At 41.7% G+C, this 23,690-nt stretch overlaps 1 protein-coding gene across 5 annotated transcripts in view; it reads left to right on the plus strand.

Moving 5' to 3' along the window:
* Positions 1–252: 252 nt before the first annotated feature.
* TMEM260 (transmembrane protein 260) overlaps positions 253–23,690 on the plus strand; it is a 79,308-nt gene continuing 55,870 nt past the window's right edge. For 2 of the 5 annotated variants that reach the window (XR_012851256.1, XM_075843309.1), the window contains exons 1-4: positions 257–370; positions 4,278–4,506; positions 10,927–10,958; positions 15,820–15,971. Coding sequence is in view for 4 of the 5 variants with exons in the window: in XM_075843309.1 (XP_075699424.1) it covers positions 4,347–4,506; positions 10,927–10,958; positions 15,820–15,971 (344 nt within the window). In the remaining variant the exon portion in view is untranslated. Of the gene's footprint in view, positions 371–594; positions 685–2,431; positions 2,627–4,277; positions 4,507–10,926; positions 10,959–15,819; positions 15,972–23,690 lie in introns of those variants that run through there. The other 3 variants (XM_075843312.1, XM_075843311.1, XM_075843310.1) reach the window with 3 other exon arrangements.

A 23,690-nucleotide genomic window follows, 5' to 3' on the forward strand; every position in this document is an offset into this window, starting at 1 on the left:
AGAATTTAGCGGATGTTATCGACACATAGTGAGGTGGGGTAGCAATAAGGAAAAATTTGTGCTGTACAAACGGGATCCAATCTATTGTCAGGGCCACCAAAAATGATTTGGGCAGCACTGTATACATACATAAATATTTTTATAAATATAGCTATAATTAATAAGTGAACATGGAAAGAGGGGAAAAAATGACTTCCCTACTTTATCACAAAATGTTGCAACAGGTGGAAGGAGCAAATCTTGTAGCTTCTCCTCTGGCTGAATTTGGTCCTCCCAGGACACCGTAGAAGGCGGAAGTAGCTGCGAGACACACGGAGAGGGAGACGCTGCTCCCAGACAACAGGTCACGTGACTGGCAAAGAGGCAGCCTGTAAGTGATCATCCCCTGCCATTACGTGTATTCCTCATAGCAGGCACTAAAGGGTTAACCCTGCACGGGACAGCAGCTGGTGTTCGTTTCTCCCTCTCTATGTCGGAGGCTGTGCTCCTGTGCAGCTCTGCTCTTTGCTTCTGTTTGTATTGAGGCGATGCAGTGTGGCTGTTAATGAGTGGTCTGCAAGCTGTGGAACTACAACTCCCAGCATGCACTGACAGTCAATGGGGAACAGGGTAGATATGCTGCTGGTAGTTGTCGCTTCACAGACTGCAGAATGTTACAATATAAGGCCTGGACAGGATCTATGGGTAATGCTAGTAATGGAGCCTTGAAATGTACCTGATATTAGAAATCTTGTATTTGCACCTGTAAACCCTCATAGGAAAAGGACATTCCAAAAAGTTGTACAGGATTAGAAAAACATGGCTGCTTTCCAAGAACAGCGCCACGCATGTCCTTAGGTTGTGTCTGATATTGCAGCTCAGCCTCAATGTAGCTGAGCTGTAATCGCAGACACAACCCATAAACAGGGGTGGTGCTGTTTTTGGAATGAAGCAGTCATGTTTTTCTAATCCTGTACAACCCCTTTTAGTTTATATTGCAGGTAAATCTTTGAACTGGTTTAGCTGAACTTCCCAGAAGCTACAGCATAGCGTAAACACGCACCGAAGAGCCGTTTGGCTATGTTCCCGCGCTAAAGTAAAAACGGCTGTAAAATACAGAGCTGTTTTCAAATGTTTTTTTGTTGCGTTTTCTGGAGCTGTTTTTCTATTGACACAATGAAAAACTGCTCCAAAAACGGCTCAATAAGTGACATGCACTACTTTTTACGGGACGTTTTTTTACTTGACGTTTTTTTCAAACAAAACGCAATTTTTCCCATTGAAATCAATGGGCAGATATTTGGAGGCGTTCAGCTTCCATTTTTTCAGGCGTTTTTCGAGCCGTTTACTCTGTCTGAACATACCCTTACAGCCATCATTGTTTCGTTATAGGCACTCGTGTGTTCCCTAGGTCCATTTTAGGACCTGGTCTTCTGACGAGATAGAATAAATGGTGACCCATTCAATGACTGCAAGTGGAGAGTTTAATACACAATTTATGTTAGGAAGCTGCAGAATACCATGGTTAAGCTTTATTTGGTGAAAGCGGAAAACCCCTATAAGATCTTTGAACTCAGTCCTCTTGGGGTGCCCTCACACGTGGCTTGTCTGCATTATATTTCGGCAGGGTAAAAATACACTACAGAAAACCACAATGTCTGTCTATGGGGAATAATATTCCGCAACCCAAGAACTAGAGAAACCTGTCTGCATTGCAGAATATTTTTCCCATTGGCATACATTGTAGTTTCTGCAGCGTATTTTTAAACTGCGGAAATACAACGCACATACGCCAAATGTGAGCGCACCCTTACATACCAATTGTTCATGGACAAGACAAGTGGACTAGGATCGCTACAGTTAGTTGTCTTCCCCTATTACTTACTAGCTTAGGTCAGTCACATACTGATATTTGTTACTGAAATGGTTAAAAAATGTATTTCATTTTTTTTGAGCTTCATATTACATGACCCTTCACTATAATAAAAAATAAATTGCCTTACGGAGAACCTGTCAACACTCCTGAAATGTCTGTTTTGCTAAATACTTTCATTCCCCATGAAATAGTAATGCTGGAGCATCATTTCTTAGAACTCTGCATTGTGCCTTTCCTCTGTTGTTCCTCCTGGAAATGTATGAATAAATTGACAACTGGCTGTTACCATTCCCCTTTTCAATAAGGTAAGTCCCTATACACTCTGACATTGTCTGACTGTGTAGAGCAGGGGTCAGCAAAACCTTCGGCACTCCAGCTGTTGTGAAACTACAACTCCCAGCATGCGCTGAGAGTCAAATGCTTTATTATTCCAACCAAAGGCTGACAGGGCATAGTGGGAATTGTAGTTTAACAGCAACTGGAATGTTGAAGGTTGCTGATTCCTGGCATAGAGACACAACTTATTAACAAGGGGAATGGTAACACCCAGTTGTCAATTTATTCATAGATTTCCATGAGGACTAACAGAGGAACGACACGATGCTTCATGGGGAATGTACGCATTTACTAAAACTGATATTGTCCGATAAGGATATGCAGATCGATTGTCGATTCATCGTCTCCTGACTTGTGCCTATCGGCTGAAAATCCTGGTGATCAGCCGTTATCTCTGAGGGAAGCGGCCGCACATAACTCTGCAGGGGAAATACGGTATTAACTGATGTTCATACAGATGAGTCCTCCAGAGCAAGAGCTGATCTCTACATGACACTAGTTTGGAGGACCTATGACATCCATATACTCTAATACCCTTCTGCATCTTCTGTTGGCTAAGGCTACATTCACACTACAGTGAAAAAAAATGGGCATTAAAAACTCAGTTTTTCATGGCCAATTTGTATCAGTGTGTCTCCAAATTTTCATCCATTTCCAGTTCATCTGTCCGTTTTTAATTGTCATCTGCCATCCGTTTTTCATGGCTGGTTAAAAAAGTAGATAGTGCCGCAATGTCCCTGTAGATAGTGCCAAATGCCCACATAGGACCAGTGCCCACATAGTACCACAGTGCAAACATATAAAGCGCCACTGCCCACTATAGATAGTACCACAGTGCCCACATATAAAGTATCAGTGCCTACATAGTGCCACAGTGCCCATTGTAGATAGTTCCACAGTGCCCAAATATAAAGTGACATAGTGTCCATATACAAAGTGCCAGACCCCTCATATAGTTCCACAGTGCCCTTGTAGATAGCACCCCCCTAGTAAATAGCACCTTTGTAGCTCCCTGTAGGAGCGGAATCCCTCTGGCCGGGGATTCCGGTCATAGGCGTAGCACTTGACGACTGTCCATATATGGACAGTGACGTCAGGGGCTTCCTCTAAGAGCGGAATCCGCTGCCATAGTGTCGTCATTGCCCTGGCCAGGGATTCCGCTTCAGGAGTGGCCCCTGACGTCACTGTCCATATATGGATTTTAACTCCAGAGGCTTCTCCAGGAGGGGATTCCGCGACCAGAGTGTCGGCCAAGCTCTGGCTGGGGAGTCCGCTCCAAGAGTAACCCCTTGACGTCACTGTCCATATATGGATAGTGAAGCCGGGGGCTTCTCCAGGAGATCTTGCGATGTTCTGGCCGGGGACTCCATTGTTAAATGCCCGATATTACTCTCCTTATATAGACAGTGATGTCAGGGGCTTCCCCGGGCTCACCGCTCAAAGTAGCGCAGTGTCCGGGGACTCCTCAGCCAGGATCAGTTTTTACTGGCCTTTACAAGGATTGATTCCTGAAAAACTGATTCATAGAGTTCTATGGGAGCCGTCTGGACGTGAAAACGGCCAAAAATAAGATATGTCCTATTTTTTGACGGCCGGTGTTCACAGGCCGTTAAAAAAACGGCCGTGCGAATACACCCAAAGAACTTTATTGTTCTGAAAACGGCAGTCTGAATACACCCATAGAACTTCATTGTTCTGAAAACGGCAGTGTGACGGCTATTAAAACAAAAACATCCGTCACACGGCCATTTTTCTCTGTCGTGTGAATGTAACCTCTCCCCAGCTACCAATGACTTCCTGTATTTGTGACCCCACTCTCTATACATGTAATAGACTTAATAGATGTGGTCACTGGTAGTTATCCTTTGCAGCACAGTGGACTGCGCACAATATAGCACAAGGAGTAGCGAGAGCGGGACCACTGGTCATTGTGCAAACTGGAGGCCAGACGCTAAAGATGGGGAGAAAAGTAATCAGATTAAAAATGGCAGGTTTTGACTACTAGCAAAAACTCCGTGTCTAATATATTTCCTTTGTTCATGTGTCCTGCATAAAATGTTCACATACTTATCCTTTCTTCTCATAGTGACATGAGGGTAACTGGAATTACTGGCTCCTGCTGAGTGGCTGAGAAGACGGTAGTGCGCTTCTTACAATGGGGAAGATGAAGACCGTAAAACCTGCGAGAAAAACTCACAGTGACCCTGGAGGACAGGAGGAACCGTACCATGGCACCTGGAGTCTTGTAGTGTTCACTTGCGTTTTTGCTGTATACATTAAGACTTTACACCCATCTTTACCAGGAGGAGATTCAGGTACAGTGAGCACGTTGTGATGGTGCGGATACTGACAGCAGTGTTATAGTGGCGTCGTGGATGACAAACTCCCGTACCAGAAAAAAATAATTACACCAGCAACAAAGTTTTAGTTTTTTTTATGGGTTTATTATTATTAGTTTTGTTGTTTATATTACTGTACGATTTCATAGGTCCAATAAAGAGGTATTCCTATCTCGGACATTTATGATATACCCACAGGATATACCATAAATATCCAATAGATGCAGGTCCCACCTCTGAGACACCCACACATCTCTAGAGCGGTGCCCCCTGACCCCCGTCCTACCATTGTTGTAGGGCTGCAGCCTCTCACTTACAAAGTGGCCGGCTTTACCGGAAACAGTCGAGCACATTTTGCTATGCTGTATCAAGATCTCCCACAGAAGTGAATGAAAATGACGGAAACAGCGCATCAAAACGTGCTCGACTGTTCGCGGAAAACCCAACCACCTCATAATTCAGTGGCTGGAGCCAAGCGGTAAGATGGGGGTTGGGGGACCTGGCATATATCGGACATTTATGGCATATTCTGTGGATATGCCATACATTTCTGAGATGGGAAAACCCCTTTAATTTCCATTGCATCCTAAATAAGTTTTGGTGTACATAATAATAATAAAATTACATAATTCGTCCACTTGACGGAGTTCTGTCCTCTGTTACCTCAGTCAGTCACTAGTACAAAGCGTCAGCGGCTCAAAAAAAGCGCTATTCCACTTTGTCTCTTGTCAGCTCTGCTTGGCTGTTTCCAGTTGCCTCCATTGTCAGGCATTTACCATTATGGGCAGGGCATCTTCCTAGCTTCAACTGCGTTCTAGCGATTGGTGTGGATCACAGCAGTCAGATTCTCACCAATCTGACATTTCCTAGTGATATGCCACCAATGTCTTTCCGGAGACAACCCCTTTAATTGGAATCTAGTGGAAACTGGAGTGGGCCGGAATATAGACTGCTATTCAATACATCAATACACATGTCTCTAATGTTGCCTGCAGAGCCATGGCAGGAAATATGAAAACAGCGCCACCTTGCAGAGCTACTACCCTCATCACTGCAATGGTGGAGCTGTAGAAGGTGTAGCTAGATTGTATAGCATGGGGGGGGGGGGGGGGGGGGCTCTACATCTGGTAGAGGGCTACCTAGACGAAACCAGGAGCAAAATGTATATTAGAAAGCTGCACCCTGTCCTGCTACACTTATGAAATGTTGGACCCTAACCCACAACGTAGAAAAAAAACTTCTCACTTAGTATGGAGACTTCTCAGAAGTTGTCATTGGTGTTGAAGGGGGGGGGGGGGTTGTGATCCACACTGATAACTATAAAGGAGGGCTGCGGCACCTTTAGACCGTTTAGTGTGCGTGGGCTTTTGCAGACCATTCCTCCCTCCGCCATCCAGGTCTCTGGTAGCTGCTCAACCCTTCTTTAAAAGCATGTCCTGCCAAGCTGAATTAAATGATGGCAGGGGGGACAGGGCTGGCGGGGTCCGAACAACTTTCTCTGTAATTGTCTAATGTGTCTAGGAAGTTATGTACTAAAAACTGAATCGCTGTAACTCCATGAGCATTTTAAAAAAGCGTCGAATAATTGATTTTCGTCCTTGAAATCTGATTTTTCTTTTTGTGTTCAGATATTTCGAATATTTCTATAAGAAGCACAAAGTGTTCCCGTTCTCCTAGACTGTAATATTGTTTAAATACAAACAAAAAAATCCATAAAATGATTTCACGCCTGTTTTATTCTGTTTGACTTATTCAGAATGAGTTTGTCCTTCTTTTATTTATTTGGGGGGGGGGGGGGGGGGAGGTGTTATACCATGCAACTAAAAATCATTGTGGCTATAACAACAGCTTTCTGCTATTGAAAAAATATTACTGTATGTCAATACTCGCCGCGCACAATAGAGCAGGCCACTTTTGTGTTTTCAGCGGTAATGATTAACATTACGTTTATTTAAATAATGCATAATTACCGTAGAGAAGAAAGACGTTACCTGGAAAGAGCCTTAGAGAAAATTGTTGCTGGCGGCTTATTGTTTACGTACATTAAGTCTAGAGTTTCTCCATCCACTTCCCAGGCTCACAGATAATTACTGCCTACGTCTTTGCTGCATGTTCACATCCAGCTTTTCAATTTCTGGTATTGGAATTGATTGCTAGCTCTTTGGGCCAACTGCACCCCTCCCCCGCTTTTACCAAATTGTAATCAAATAAAAATTGCAATTTGACTAAAATGTTCCTGAGGAGATTCACATTTTCCTCTGTGGCTGCGCTCATAACCATCTAATTAAATACCAATGTCTTTTATAATTGCAATTTTATTATTCCGTGCTCTTTTCTAGTCCTTGCCCTTTTTCCATATAGTGTTTACTGGCCCCCTACCCGCTCATACTACCTGCTGCTATTAATGTTTTATAAGGAGCCGGTGCTGGCAATAAGAATATGACTTATTAGCGAGAAGACAAAAGGACGGGTTATAGTTTGTTTTTGGTTTTTTTCTTGTACAATATTCTAAGAGTTATATTAGGAGTAAAATTGTGCTATGGTATATTTGCATTCGTTAATTGAAGGCTATGTAGACCTTTGAAATCGTATTTTATTTCTTTAATAAAAATGTCTATCAGCGTGTTTGGTGCAACTTTCTAAATACTTTTTATTAAATAAAACATTTTTAGTTTTTGAGATACAGCTACTTTGTATCCTGTATCTTGTGCTGAGACCTGCATCAGTCAAGTCCGTGGGACTGACGGGTTTAGTGTCAGCGGGTAATCTGTAATCGATCACATCTAAGTTATGAACTCAGATGGGATCGGTAACAGCTCCATCCTGCGTGTTAGAGACACACAGGACCCGCTGACACTGAACCCGTCAGTCCCGATGACATGACGGATACAGGTCTCAGCGCCAGATACAGCTGCTCTCTAAACAGGATACAAAGCAGCTGTATCCCAAAAAGTAATTCTTTTTAATATAAAGAATTTAGAAAGTTGCACCAAACACACTACTTTTATTTAAAAAACAAAACAAAAAACTTTTAACCCCTTAATGACCAGCCTATTTTAAACCTTAATGACCATGCTATTGTTAGCATTTTTCCATCATCACATTCCAAGAGCTATAACTTTTTTTATATTTGCGTCGACATAGCTGTATAAGGTCTTGTTTTTTGCTGGACAAGTTGTATTTTTGAATAGCACCGCTTTGTTGCACATATAATTTATTGTTTAACTTTTATTAACTTTTTTGAGTGGGTAATGGAAAAAAAACCATACATTTCGCCACACTTTTTTGCATCTTAGATTTACGCCGTTTACTGTGTGGTATAAATAACATAATAACTTTATTCAATGGGTCATTACGATTGTGGCAATACCAAATTTATATAGCTTTTTTATGTTTTACTACTTTTACACAGTAAAAACACTTTTTTTTCAAAATTATTTGTTTTTGTGTCGCCATATTTTAAGAGCCATAATTGTTTTATTTTTATGCCTATGCAGCTATATGAGGGCTTGTTTTTTGCGGGACGACTTCTAGTTTTTATTGGTACCATTTTGGAGTACATGCGACTTTTTGATCACTTTTTATCAATTTTTTTTTTAAGGCAGGATGAACAGAAAACAGCAATTTTGGCATTCTTTGTTATCAAATTTTTTACGGCGTTCACCGTACGGGTTAAATAATTTAATCGCTTTATAGGTAGGGTCGTTACGGACGCAGCGATACCAAATATGTGTAATGTTTAAAAAAAATTCATTTCTTTTTTCATATTAAAGTATTATATAAGGGAAAAAGTGTTTTTTTTATTTGGGATTTTTATTTATTATTAACTTTATTAAACTTTATGATAACTTTATTTTTAGTCCCACTAGGGGACTTCACTATGCGATCTTCTGATCGCTTTTATAATACACTGCAATACTTCTGTATTGCAGCGTATTATTGCCTGTCAGTGTAAAACACACAGGCACCTGCTAGGTCAAGCCTCAGGCATGGCTTAGCAGGCATCCTCTACAGGCAGACCTGGGGTGGGCCTTTGTTAGGCCCCCGGCTGCCATAGAAGCCATTGGCACATTGTGATTGCAGGGTGCCGATGGGGTGAGAGAGGGAGCTCCCTCCTTCCAAAACCACTTGGATGCGGCGCACGCTATTGAGCGCCGCATCTAAGGGGTTAAACGGGTGAGATTGATGTTGAAATCGATCCCGCCCTTTAGTGCAGGCGTCCGGCTCTCTTCAGACCGCCTGACACCCGCTCTATTCGGCACAGGACACCCGTGCCGGGCTTATGTCAGAGCTCTGTGAAAAGGCGGTGCTCTGGCCTAAGTACCCTTAACGGCTGCTGTGAAAAGGCGTATTGGCGGTCATTAAGAGGTTAAAGGTGTACATGGCCTTAAGGAGCATTTTCCTCCTAAAATAAAATAAAAATTGTATTAATCATGGGTATTTCAGTTGTGGTCTTCTGGTTAGGCCCTGTTCACAACTGCTTTCGGCATTCCGTTGTTTTGCTCGGTCATAAGAGCAGAACAACGAAAATGCCAGAAGCGCGGGTTCCGTTGAACAACAGAGACAACCGACGTCTGAATGAATCCATTGATTTTATTGGGTTCTGTCGGTTTTCTGTTAGGGTGTCCGTGCTTTTACTGGAAAAAATAGCGCAACGTGCTGCGCTACTGTTTCCGGTATTTTTGTCAGACTCTGAGACGAAGGCCCCTAACGGAAATGCCAATGCAGATGTGAATTAGGCCTAAGTTGTTAAAAAATTCTATTCCACTGTTTCTGGGAAATTGAGAACTAGGAGAACGAGACATATTAGAGGAGATGTATCAATACAGGCAGAAAGGAAACGTGGTGCAGTGACCCATGTCAACCAATCAGGTCAATGCTTTTGTCTTCCGAAGCGCCTCTGAAAAATTAAAGGTGGAATCTGGTTGCTATGGGTGACTACTCCACTTTTGTTTTACACCAGTTTTGATACACCTCCCCGAATGTGTAATTTTTAGCTGCCGGGCAAATTAAAGTGGTTCTCTAGTTTCCAATATACTTTCTGTATTAATTCCTCACGGTGTCCATCACACGACCATGGACAGAATTTTATCCACTGGAAGTAAACAATGAATATTTCTACTGAATAACAACAAGCAGAGATCTTGAAAACGGTGAGGAGTTAATACATAAAGTATATTGGAAAATTGTATGACTTTTTTGATTATACACAAAAAAATAACATTAATTTGCTGAAAACGGACAACTTTAAGGATTACAGGTCACCCATTGATATTAATGTAATGACACTGGATGAGATTGATCAAAACTGGTTTAAACAGCTGGAGCAGTTGCCCCTAGCAACCTATCAGGTTTCAGAGGCCCTTTTGAAAATGAAAGAAGCAATCTGATTGGTTGCTATAGGAAACTCCTCCCCTTTTCCTTTTCATAAATCTTGATAAATCTCACCATTTATTCAAGGGACTTTTTGCTCTGGGTGATGGGGGGGCGTTTCTGTTACCTCCGTAGACTTCATTCGTCCATATGGAAACGTTTCTTTATTATGGTCAGACATGTCATGTTTTCCTAGCGACCAGCTGATATTACCGGGGGTAGATACGGGAAAAATGTAGTATTACACAGTGCCCATTAAAATAAAATGGGTGACCATGTAAAACATGTTTGTATAGAGTCTGCCAGGGCAGGCGGCACCCTCTGCAACATCTCTCCATTTAAAGGGGTTTGCAAATCAGGGTAACCCTGGTATTATGTTTATATGCCCTTATAAAGGGACAACCCGTTTTAATGACGATACGAATACTACTTTTTAAATAATTACATGATATACATATATATAAAATAATTTCTTTAGTCCAAAAAAAGGACCAGATAAATACCAGATTATTATATAATCAGATGTTCATCAAAAAGTATTCAAAATTTACAATCTACCTTCAGGAAGACCACCTAGGATAAAACACTAACTTAAAATCTGCCGCTGTCACTTTGCGTTAAATAGACGAGTCTCTTAATTCTTCATCTAGGTCTTAGTCCAGTTTTCTGGTTAGGGGAAATTCCAGATGTTTTGGCCCTTCTGTGCCAGATTATTATCCTTTCTGGACTATCGCATGTCGGATTAAAGGAATTCTATATAGAGTCAAAACGTTACGTTTTACTGTTTGATTTAATCGCAAATGCAATAAAACGCACATTATGTTTATGAAATGGTTTTCAGTGTAACTAAATTGAAAGTGGGAGGAATTTCTGAGAAAATTTCATGCTGCTAAATCTCTCTAGATTTATTTTTATCAAGTCAAATTAATGCAAAATCCCAGCGCAAGCCTTTGAATTTGGGAAACTTTGGAGGAGGGTCATTCCCTAATGGTAATTATTGGTTTTACATTTATTTTTTCACAGGGGAGCTGATCACAGCCGCCTATGAGCTCGGAGTAAGTATTAATTTTATTGTTTAATCAATGCTCTCATTAACAGTTTTAGGAATTAGGGAAGTTTAATTAAGCATGGAGTAAAGTAGATTAATTTATTTTCAAACCACAGTTTTACTAACTTATAAGTACAGTATGCGACAATTTACTTTAAGTTTTAAATCCAATTAAACAAAATTATAAAGCAAGGCTTTTACTGTATATACAGTGGCATGGCTTATTATCAACCCAAAATTTGGATAAGCTGGGGAGAATGAAATAAATCGGGTTAACAATTTTAATAAGTTTTATTATTTAATAAACTTAATTATGGTGTCATGATCCCTTTAGGTAAGACCGAAAGTCTGTTAAACTGGCACTAATCTGGAGACCGTGTGGTCTACGCATGTAGTAATCAATATACATTTTGTAAAGGAACCACCCCCTTTATGACACTGGGGTTGTAAAAAATTCTTCAAGGGCATTTCCCCTCAAAAATAAAGAAAATTACCAGAATTGTAAGTCCTTCAATTGTCCTGTTTTGTTAAATTATTAAAAATTCTATTTAGCTGTTTCATAGTGATATCTGTGTCTGGGAAAGCCAATATGGCCGCCTTTAGAAACCCCTCAGGGGTTGTCACTATAAGTGTTCAGTCCGTGAGATACAGACCGTATGTAGGCCGTATTTCCCTGGCTGAACACAGTTTAGGGAGCCAGACTCCTAGCATCAGTTATCTATGATGCTAGGAGTCCCTGCCTCCCCGTGGGAATACTGTTCCGTACTGTAATCATGTTTCTAGTACATGACAGTAGTCCCGCAGGGAGGCAGGGACTCCCTGGCCATTCCGCACCATGGAAAAGCTGGATGAGAACCCGGCTCACTAACAATGGCCATATTGGTTGACACCAAGCTATCCACCGAGAAACAGATATAACTAAGAAGCATCTTATTGCCCTTTCTGAGCATCAACAGATGTCTATATATCCTTTTAGGTAAAGTTGAGCAAATTTCCCTAAATTTGTTTCGGGGCTGACTCTATCAGACAGGGCAATCGGGGTAGTTGAAATTTGCAGTGAATATTTGTACCAAGTTGAATTTCAGGGCCGATTCGGTCCAAATAAATTTGTTGCGAATTGCAAGTCTCCCGATTGCCCTTTTTGACTTTCTAATGTCTTCTAGGACTGTACCCAAGTTGGCTACAGTCCTAGAAGACATGGGAGAGTCAGACTGGACAATCTGGGCACTCGCAATTCCACCACTAAAACAAAAAAAATACCATTCTCATCCTCCCTTGGTCTTCCGTAGCGATGCATAACGATGTAGTTTTGCCCCATGTAACCACTGTAGCCTGTGATTAGCTGCAGCAGTAACATTGGACAAAACAACGTCATCTCAGGAGGACAGCAGGGGAGGGAGGTGGTGACTGTGGTATTTTTTTTTTTTTTTTACTCCTTTTCTCCCCTCTTTTTTTTGTCTAATCCATGAGCGCCCGCCATTTTGCTGATTCGTGTGCTGCAAAATAGTTTTGAACTGCAGCGAATCTGAAAATTTGGGGAAATTCGAACAGAACTCAATTTTTGCCGAATCGGTTCACTCATCCTTACTTGTATTAAACTGTTATACAATTTACATGTATTTGTTTGTATTTACATTGGTATTGGTGTTATATTAAACTGTCATTCTGTCCATTTACTAGGATGAGCTTTAGTTATTAGAATACAGCATTTTATTTTATTATGGAAATATTTTGTAAACCAGACATGATTTTTACGTGTGGTATTTAGGGTTGCAGGATGCATCGAAATATTGAGATTATTTCGATGAAGTGCACCCTCAAATGGTTCAATACCGTTAATTGATGTATTTCGATACTAAGCTGCACAGTTTAGTATTGTAACACATGAATTTAGTCAGTAGCGTGATGTAATGAGCGGCGGCGGCCCTAAAGGCAGAGAACATGGTGGGCGCACTGTAATGCAAAAAGTGTGCACGTGCCATCAGGATTGGGGCAATGGCTGTATTACACAGCCGCAGCCCGCTCTAAAGGGGGAGATCAGAGAAACCTATGATCTCCGCCGCTATTCCCTTGAAAGCTGCGATCAAAGCTGACCGCACCATTCAATGGGAAAATGAGAAGGAGGGGGATACCCCTTTGGATCGCATCACAGGGAATCCCTGTGACGCGATTGAGGGACATACCATATATGGGCAGACAGCCCAGGGTCCATTGAAGGACCCCAGGGATGTCTGACCATATTTCCTGTTGTCAACAACTGCCTATGAAGTAAATATGCAAGTACATTGAAGTTTAAAAATAGAATATTAAAAAAATAAAGAAAGAAATATTAAAAAAATACACACACATGTTTTACAATAAACATTAAAATAAGTATCAATACATAAAATATACACACATTCGGTATCGTCTCGACCGTTATAACCTGCACAACAAATTTATAGCGCCATTTATGATGTTTATACTTTAAAAAAAAAAAACTGCTTTCTTTCACTTATTAATGTGAGGCGCGAGGGGTGATGAATTTTGAACCTCCGTGTGCCTCACATTAATAGTAATTAACCCCATCATGTACCTTACATATTAACCCAATGTTGTCCATTATGACAGAGGAACATGATGGGGTTAATTACTATTAGTGTGAGGCACATGGAGGTTCAAAATTCATCATCATACCACGTGCCTCACATCAGAAAATGGGAGAACTTTTTTTATTTTTATTGTTGACAAAGTATCGTTTTTGTATCGCGAATCGCAACACTACACAAACTATCGGTATCGAAGTCAAAATTCTGGTATCGTGACAACCTTAGTTGTATTGTGGTTGTATTCCGATTGTAATTACACTGTAGTTTTGCCTTTGATGAACATACATTTATGTATAAGGGAATGGCATATATGGAAATTCTCTCATATATTTGTAGAATCAAATTTACAATCTCAATTGACTGCATACCGTGCCCAGTTGTGCCATACATTGTCCAAATACATAGTGCATACTACATTTCCCAGAGTGCCATACTTTTGTTTACGTACTTTGCTCATAAGAGCTAAACATTGCCCAGAGAGTGCCATAACATGCCCACATAAAGCTTTATAGTGCTCACATTGTACCTATATACTGTTCTTCACTGCCCAGAGTTCCATTCTTTATCCATATAGTGCCATTTTGTGCCCATGTAGTGCAAAACAGTGCACCATAATTTGCTTACATACCGTATAAATAGTAACAACACAGTGCTATACTGTCACAAGGAGAGAGAAGAAAACCTGGACCGCACATCCACTTATACTTGATCTATTGCGGCTCAGCAAAATGTATGAACATGAAGTTCTTCGCTTACATTTTGTTCAAACTGTATGAGCCCACTTGCCACTACACGGCGACCTCTTTAACCCCTTAACGACCGCCCACCGTCTCTTGACGGCAGGCGGTGCATGTGCTTAGTCTACAGCGACGTCTTTTGGCGTCGCTGTAGAAGAGGCTGATGAGCGCTCCTGTGATCGCTCATCCTCTAAGCGGGAGCTGTAACTTACAGCTCCTGATCTTAGAACAGCCTGCTGAATACAGCTGGGGTCGGAAAACATCCGGACCCCAGCTGTTTAACTCTTTGATCGCCGTGGTCCGTGACCGCGGCATGATCAAAGGGAACTCCCCTCTTTAATCGTGTCACTGGAAACCCGGTGACGTGAACAAAGAGCAGGGATTCACTCTGCAGTCAGCCCTGGGGACCTAGAAAGGACCCCAGGGCTGTCTGTTCCGTTAGCTTGCTGTTAAGGCACACTGTGTGCTGCCCTAACAAACGCCTGTGTCATAGTGACACAGTGTAATGTATTAGCATACAGGAGTTTGCTAATACATTATAAGTAAAAAATAAAGTTGTAAGTAAAGTTATCCCTTAATGGGATTAAAAAAAAAAAGTAACAAAAAAATAAATGAATTTAAAAAAATGTCCCAAAGAAAGTCATTATTTTGCATGAAATATATTTTATTGCCCCCACATTACAAAAAAACCCACACATATTAAGTATCTAAATGACCGTAATAACCTGAGGAATTAATTTAACCGGTTATTTAGCGTGAAACGTGAACGGGATAAAAAATAAACAAGAAAAATAATGCCAAGAATCGCTTTTTCCTATATTCACACCGTAAAAATATTTTTTTTCTACCCCCCCCCCCAAACTGCGGAAAAAATAATAATGCTATTTCTCTCGCATAAAACAAGGCCTCATACGGCCACGTCAATGAAAAAATAAAAAAGTTATGGCAGAGAGGTAAAAACAAAAAAATTTAGCTGGCTTTTCAGGCCCGGTCATTAAGGGGTCCCTACTCTATCAAGTGCAGTTTAGCATGGCAACCAGTGCCGCTGCAACACAGCACCCGCAGAGTGAGCAACCCAGGAGACTAGCAGCACCCTTAATGCCAGTCTAAGCCACCTTGGCTCTGGGCCACATCCCCCCACAGATACAGTGCTATACTGTGCCCACATAGTGCCAGTTTTCTATAATTTGCCCAGATAGTAAATTATAGTTCTCATTTACTTCTTTCATTGCCCTAATTTGAGTACAACTCCATAGTCCCCCAATCCCAAAGCAGACGCCACTAGCGAGAAAGTGATGCTGCCCTCTGTTGGCAGCTGCCAGTACAGCTTGTAATGTCACATTGTCATTACTAGATTGATTCTATTACTGTGTCCAGTAGGTTGGGACTCTTCCAGATTGTGTAAGGAGCACATGAGAAGTTGGACCCTATAACACCCGATTTGTGTACAACCCATTCAATATAATCCTAAACCACATAAAAAAAGTATGAGAGGTCCTCTCCATTTCCACTGTTAACTATTTTGTCCTTTAATGTTTGTCAGGTTGCTCATCCTCCTGGGTACCCGTTGTTTACTTTGCTGGCCAAACTGGTGATGGTTCTGCTGCCGATCGGCTCCATTGCTTATCGAGTTAACATTCTCTGCAGCTTTTTTGGAGCAGTCGCTGCCGCTCTGCTGTTTAGTACATCTGTCAGGTACCTGTCCATTTTTTGTATGTTGTAAGCCTTGGATGTAAAATGTGTAATGTGCAAAAAATTGATACTTTTTGGAGAACTTTTGAGAATGTTAAAGTGGCATCCCAAGTATGTGAGCAGAGAACAGCATCGTGTATACATCAACGACCAACTAAGACCTTAAATGGACACTAACTTCTGAAATAACTTATGCTGATGTAATAGTATACCTGACATAGATAAACTTTTTAATTTACTTACTGTTATAATTCAGTTGTTTTATCCATGTAAATTCTGGGTGAAGTTACTGCCACTGGGTGTCTCCCTTCCTGTAATCTGCTGTCCACCCCCTGTTGTCAAGCATTGTCCGTCCCTGGTTACAGAGCAGAATTGACTGGCTGCAGAAGGTGGGGGTGTGTGTGTCTCTTCACTGCCTGCCTATACAAGTCTATGGGGAGGGGAGGGGGAGCAGGAGTTGGGAGCAGAGAGAGTGAGTCAACAACACACGCTCCATGTAAATCTGTGGAAAGGGGCGGGATAACAGTTAGGCTCCACCCACTAATGCAGAGACAACTGAGAAGTAGTGATAGAGCCTGCAGGGGGAAAACTGCTAAATAATGCAGAACACAAGTCATATAATGGCCAGAAATAGTATATTCCTTATGTACACACATATGACAGCTTATTCTGAAAAGTCACCTGAAAAGTTAGGTACACTTTAAGGGCACGGCCAGACATGGCGGAATTGCTGTGGAATTCCGCTGCGGACAGTCCGCAGTGGAATTCTCCAGCGGCCGTTTTTTACAGTTGTTTCAATAAATTTTTAGGCAAGTTAGTTCAGACGTTGCGGAAAACTCCACTGCGGACCATAGGCTGCGGTGCGGAATTTTCCCTCCACAGCATGCACTGTCTGTTGCGGAGAAGCAGCAGAATTTCACTGCGGATTTCAGCCTTTGCAATGCAAAAACTGAAATCTGTGGCAAGTCCGCTGTGATATCTGCAACGTCTGAATTACCTGTCAAATATGCAAATGTTGGTGCAGATTCGTTGCGTAATTGCCCCAACATTTGCAGCGGAAAAACTCTGCCACGTCTGGCCGTGCCGTAAAGGAGTAGAAAAAAAGACGATCATTTCATTTAATTAGAGACACATAAGTAAACAAACCAAACCCCTGAGTGTTTTTGGGATCAGCATTTTTATTCCTAGATAACCCCTTTATAGAGAACCAGTCAGCACTTTCATGCTGCCTTTATGGCAGCATGATATTGCGATATGTGCCCTGAGGCTTGCGACCATAGACAAGTGTCCACAGGGCGGTTCCCCTCCGACTTCTCCCTAAGCCCAGGACTTATTAAAACCTGTGATTTCTCTAGAAGACAACAGATCTTCAGAGTAAGGCCTCATTTAGACGAGCGTAATATACGCGCGTAATATACGCGCATGCTTTTCACGTGTGTCGTACGCACCTATATTACTCTATGGGGCAGTGCAGACAATGCGTGAATTTTGCGCAGCGCGAGTGCGTTGCATAAAACTCACGACATGTTCTATAATCGTGCGTTTTTCGCGCATCACGCACCCATTGAAGTCAATGGGTGCGTGAAAACCACGCATGCCGCACGGAAGCACTTCCGTGCGAACTGCGTGATTCGCGCAAGAGCTGTCAAAAGGATGAATGTAAACAGAAAAGCACCACGTGCATTTCTGTTTACAAACATCCAAACGGAGTGTCAAATTAGAGATGAGCGACCCGAACTTCACCAGGTTCGGCCGAACTCGTTTTGACCGAACCCGGCAAAATTTTTTCCGGTACGCGACGTCAGGAGACAGTCACTGTTCACGGTGCTGAAAGAGTTAAACTGGTTCAGCACCCTGGACAGTGACTTCCGATCACATTATACATGAACGTGTAAAAAAAAAAAAGTTCTGACTTACCGATAACTCCCGGCTTCTTCCTCCAGTCTGACCTACCGGGATGACAATTCAGTCCAAGTGACAGCTGCAGCCAATCACAGGCCAAGCACAGGCTGCAGCCAATCACAGGCCAAGCACAGGCTGCAGCCAATCACAGGCTGCAGCGGTCACATGGACTGCCGCGTCATCCAAGGAGGTGGGGCCGGATGACAAGAGAGGGACGCGTCACCAAGGCAACGGCCGAGAGACCGGACTGGAGGAAGCAGGAAGTTCTTGGTAAGTATGAACGTCTTTTTTTATTCACAGGTTGGTGTATATTGTGATCGGAATTCACTGTCGAGGGTGCTGAAAGAGTTACTGCCGATCAGTTAACTCTTTCAGCACCCTGGACAGTGACTGACGTCGACTAGCCTCATCTCTATGATGGCGGCTGCGCGAAAATCACGCAGCCGCGCATCATACACTGATGACACACGGAGCTGTCAAGTGCTTTTTGCGCACGCCAAATGCTGCGTTTTTTTGCGTGCGCAAAACGCACACGCTCGTGTAAATGAGGCCTAAGGCTTTGTTTACATCTGCGTTTGTGGTTTCCGTTGGAAACCACAACACAGTGCCAGATACATAATTCAACGGGTATTACTGGCGCCTGACGGACCTAATTGACTTATAATGTTTCCAGTCAATCTGCCGTTGTTTTAATTCTCATCAAATCTGACGGAATTTGCGACGGAGCCTCCAGTGTAAATGTGAACACAGCTTTACATATAGTTAAAGGGGTTGTCCAGGCATGGGGCGGATTTTCATACTGATAACCTATCCATAGGATAGGTCATCAGTTTATGATCGGTGGGGGTAATGGGGACCCCGCGCCGATCAGCTGTTCCGGCTGCTTCCGGGCACCCGAATTTATGCAGTTGTCGGTGACTGTAGCAGATGGCTCTGCTCACAGTATAGCGGCCGTACTGCAGCACAGCCACTATACAGTGTACGGAGCCACCTGCTTCCGGCACCGACCGCTGCGTAATGTCCGGTGCCTGGAGGCAGCAAGAGCAGCTGATCGTGTGGGGTCCGGTTGTCGGACCCCACGACCATATACTTATGACCTATCCTGTGGATAGGTCATCAGTATGAAAAACCTCCCTATGCCTGGACAACCCCTTTTAAAGGGGTTTTCCCATAAATACAACTTATCAACTATCCACAGGATAGGCGATAAGAGTTTGATCACTAGGATCCCTATCTATCAAGAGAACGGAGGTCCTGAGTCCCCTGAATGACCCGAGTGGTGGTAACGCATTCGTTCTGTCGCTTCATTCATTCTCTATAGGTCTGCCGGGGATGGCCCGAATACAGCTATCATGCTCCCCGCAGTTAGTGCAGCATTACCATACTGACAGTTTCCCTTTTAAAGGGGGTTGTATGAGCTTAGTAAAACATGGCTGCTTTCTTCAAGAAACAGCGCCACTCTTGTCTATGTGTCATATCTGGTATTACAGCTCAATGTTATTTACTTGAAAGGCGCTGTGCTGCAACAGCAGATGCAGCCCACAGACTAGAGTGGCTCTGTTTCTGGAAGAAAGCCGCCATGTTTTCTAAGCTCATACCACCCCTTTGAAAATACAATAAATTTCAATATAAAATGCATTTGTCTATGTGAAAATAAATAGATAGAATGTGTCAGACTCTCTTAGTTCGTAATCAACAAACTGCTCAGATTTGTGCACATTTCTCATTGTGTGTGAACAGAGAGAACTTTTGAAGGCGGCAGATACGTTCGTTTATCGCCACATTAGCCAATTTTACTAATTGGGACTATAGCTTTGATGGTGCTTTTTGTTTAGTGCCAAGACAACCTTGCGAGCCGCCACAACTGCCAGTTTTGCTGTCTCTGTGATGTGCACGTTTATTGACCCATGAAAAGTAGATCTTTCTGAACTTTTGTTTTAAACTTCGTCTGAACTTGACCACCCACTACAATAAGTATGTCTTCAGTTGGCAGATTCCTACACGGTGCCAAAACCTCAGTGTACTTTACGGCACGAAGTATATGTGTTCTTTCTTAGGACATTTTTTAGGAAGAAATTTAGAAGCTACTTCAAAAACATTACATTACACTACACTGGGGGCAGGGTGCAAAAATCCTTAGGACCCATTCACATCACACTTTTGGCCATACATTTAGCATATACGCTGGAAAAAAGATTCCAACGTATCCGTTTAATGTAAGCTGTGACATATGCCTAATCATCCATGGGTTATTATGGGATCTGTTTAACGTATAGGGCATGAAAAGCGCATGACGTATACATTAAAGGGATTCCATAATAGCCTATACTGATGTATATGGGTCTGACGGGGGCCATTAGGATACTCTTTTGACCTCCATCGGGCTAATGTAACCCTATACGTCGGAAGCTAAACGTGATGTGAACAGGGCCTAATACTTTTTAAAGGGGTATAGATTTAAAGAAATGTGGCTAAAATTAAGGGGCGCAGTGATTTTGGTTGGTAAAGGAGTCTGCATTAATATATGGTGCGTGAGTGCTGATCTTGAGAAACACACTTGGGGGGAGGGGAGGGGGATATTTAGTGTCTCTTGTACATAATACCTACATAGATCTCTATATACATCCATTTAAATGACCGTATGGATTTATGTATATCAATAGACCATGCACTCCAACATACAGCAATGGTCCTTCGCTTTGAGGACCAAATGTAAATTTTACTCTTTTTTTTTTTTTTTTCTTTTACATGGAGCTATAGAACTCCTTTAAAACTTATGTATATATGGGTATAGATGCATATAGCCATTAAAGTCAATAACAGTAATGACATCTTTGTATGTGGACAATGGAAACCATATCTAAAGCTGGTCACCCACTGCCCATTAATTATGTCCAATGGACGATTCCGTTAATCATGTTGGGGGCTGATTATGATCGCTTCTAAAAATCAAAAGCACATGTCTATACTTAAATGGTCACTAACCTCTCAACTAATTTAGCATAAATCAATAGTACAAGTGAATATAAGAAAGTTTTTAATATATCTTATTATAGGAAAAATGCCTCTTCTTCCACTTATCAGGCACTTCTCTCCCTCCCTCATGCACTGGTTATTCACTCTCAATTTACTGCTAAATTGCGTTTTGAGAGACCAGACGGACTATCAGCTTACTGTAGGATGAGGTTACAGCTGTCCATAGAAGTCTATGTAGAGGGGAGGAGGGAGCAGGAACAGAGTGAGGGAGAGGCAGAGAGACACCGCAATTCTGCTGCCACTTCTAGTAAATGTTATATCTAAACCCAGTGCTGGATTCACTGGGGAAAACTGCTAAAAATGCAGAATACAAGTCATATAATGGTCAGAAATAGTCTTATTCCTCATGTACAAACATATGACAGCTCATTCTGCAAAGTCACCTGAAAGGTTAGGTACGCTTTAATATAATATATCATAAATATTCGAACGATATAAACTATTAACACCCTGCTACACTGCCAGTGGCACAGCAGTGGTTTGAGGAGCAGGATAATGTCTCGCTAATAGTTGTGCTTGGTAAGAGAATAATTTATTAAAAATTGTCTCATCAAAGACAACCCTTCTAATCTGAGAGCCGTCCGACTCTGGATACCGCCAGCAAAATCACCTGTTCAGAAGAATGGCTGCTTATTCCCCCTGCAGCGGCCACTACAGGGGAAATGTAGTATTACATGCGGTCATTCAACTTATTGGTTGTCTACGCAATATAGACGCACTGCGTCTACCAGAGTGAGAGCTCTTGTTAGCGACTCTCCGCTCTGGCTCGTAGAGAGGGGTCCTGATCGGTGACACCCCTCCATGATGTCCATATGTTTTATTAGGAGTTGTCGAGACAAGACAACCACTTCTTATGTGTATTTTTGTTTCAGTTATATCTTGATAAAGATAAATTATTTTCCTGGACTTCTACAGAAATTTTCAGTATAAAATATCAAGCAAAGTGTATCCACTGATTTCTTTTTTTTCTTTTTTATTTAGTGGGTTTAGTTTTAGACCAGAGGCTCTATGACCGACCTCAAGGACTGAACTGGTGCATTAGAAAGATAATCTCTATATTTAATGTATTAGAAAGTGGGCATAGAGACTCCACCAAAGTACTGCTATTGCAAAGGGGGGTTTAGTGCAGGGATTATTTAAAGTGGAAATGCCTTAAACGGATAAAACCACATTTCAGCTAATGCATGTTATGATCCGCAACGTAACGGCCCCACATTGTCAATTTTTCGGCCGGCACCTCTATGCCTTATCTGCCTACATCAGCAGGTTTGGTAAAAACTTCCAAAAAAAGTTTTGTTCGAGGCATCTGCTTACCGGGATCTGCTAAAATGTATGATTTACCAAAACACCCTTTAGGTCTAACTGCATGCATTAGAAATACAAAGAAAAAATCCAGGAAGTGGATTTAGCAGGTTCATCAGAACTAGGACTCCGCTTTGAAGTTAACCACCACTATATAGATATGAGAGAGAGAGAGATGGATTGATATGATAGATAGATCGATCGATTGAGAGATAGGTGGATGGATAGAAATATGAGAGCGGGATGGATGGATCGATATAAGAGATAGATGGATATGAGAGAGGTAAATGTATAGATATGAGAAAAATGGATGGATAGATAGGATAGATTGATAGGTTAATAGAGATCTATATAAGAGATCTATCTATCTATCTAATCTATCTAATCTATCTATCTATCTATCTATCTATCTATCTATCTATCTATCTATCTATCTATCTATCTATCTATCTATCTATCTATCTATCTATCTATCTATCTATCTAAAGCCACCTCTCTCCTTTATCCATCCATCTCTTTCTCATATTCCTATCCATCCACCTCTCTCAAACTTTCTATCTATCATATTAATCAATTTCTATCTATCTATCTATCTATCTATCTATCTATCTATCTATCTATCTATCTATCTATCTATCTATCTATCTATCTATCTATCTATCTATCTATCTATCTATCTATCTATCTATCTATCTATCTATCTATCAAATCCATCCACCTCTCTCTGTCATATTCCTATCCATCCACCTATCTCTCAACCGATTAATCATATTGATCCAAACTATATAAGAGAGAGATGGATTAATATGATAGATCGATAGTTTGAGGGAGAGGTGGATGGATAGGAATATGAGAGAGATGAATGGATCTATTTAAGAGGAATAGATAGATGAATGGATGTGGGAGAGATAAATGTATAGATATGAGAGAGGGAGATGGATCGATATAATCGATCGGTTGAGAATTGGGTGGATAGGAATATGAGAGAGAGATCAATGGATTTGATAGATACACAGAAATATGAGAGAGATGGATGGATATAAGAGAGATGGAATAATATGATACATTGTTACAGTGATTGTGCAGTGAAAGAAGCTGGGCTGGAACAATGAGAAGTGGATGACGCTGATTGGTCGATTGGTCAGCGTCATACACTCCTCTGTACAACTCCCACTTGGTAAAAAGTAAAAACATGCCCAGTTGTCTATTAATAAACTAATTAGCATAAATCTAAAATTGCTCATAACTTGCTCAAAAATGATCGTTTTTCAAAATAAAAACCACTGCTGTAATCTACATTACAGATAGAGATAGGGCACTTCTAACCTGGTGACAGAGCCTCTTTAAGGCTGAGCTGCAGATCCAAACATAGGCCATGGACAAGAGTGCCGCTGTTCCTGAGGGGGGTGGGGGTGGGGGTGGGCAAACACTTTGTACTAATTCCAGACAGCCCTTTAATTAAAACAGTGGAAAACTACTTGT

Source organism: Rhinoderma darwinii, chromosome 12 (genome assembly GCF_050947455.1).
Source record: "Rhinoderma darwinii isolate aRhiDar2 chromosome 12, aRhiDar2.hap1, whole genome shotgun sequence".
Classification (NCBI taxonomy): domain Eukaryota; kingdom Metazoa; phylum Chordata; class Amphibia; order Anura; family Rhinodermatidae; genus Rhinoderma; species Rhinoderma darwinii.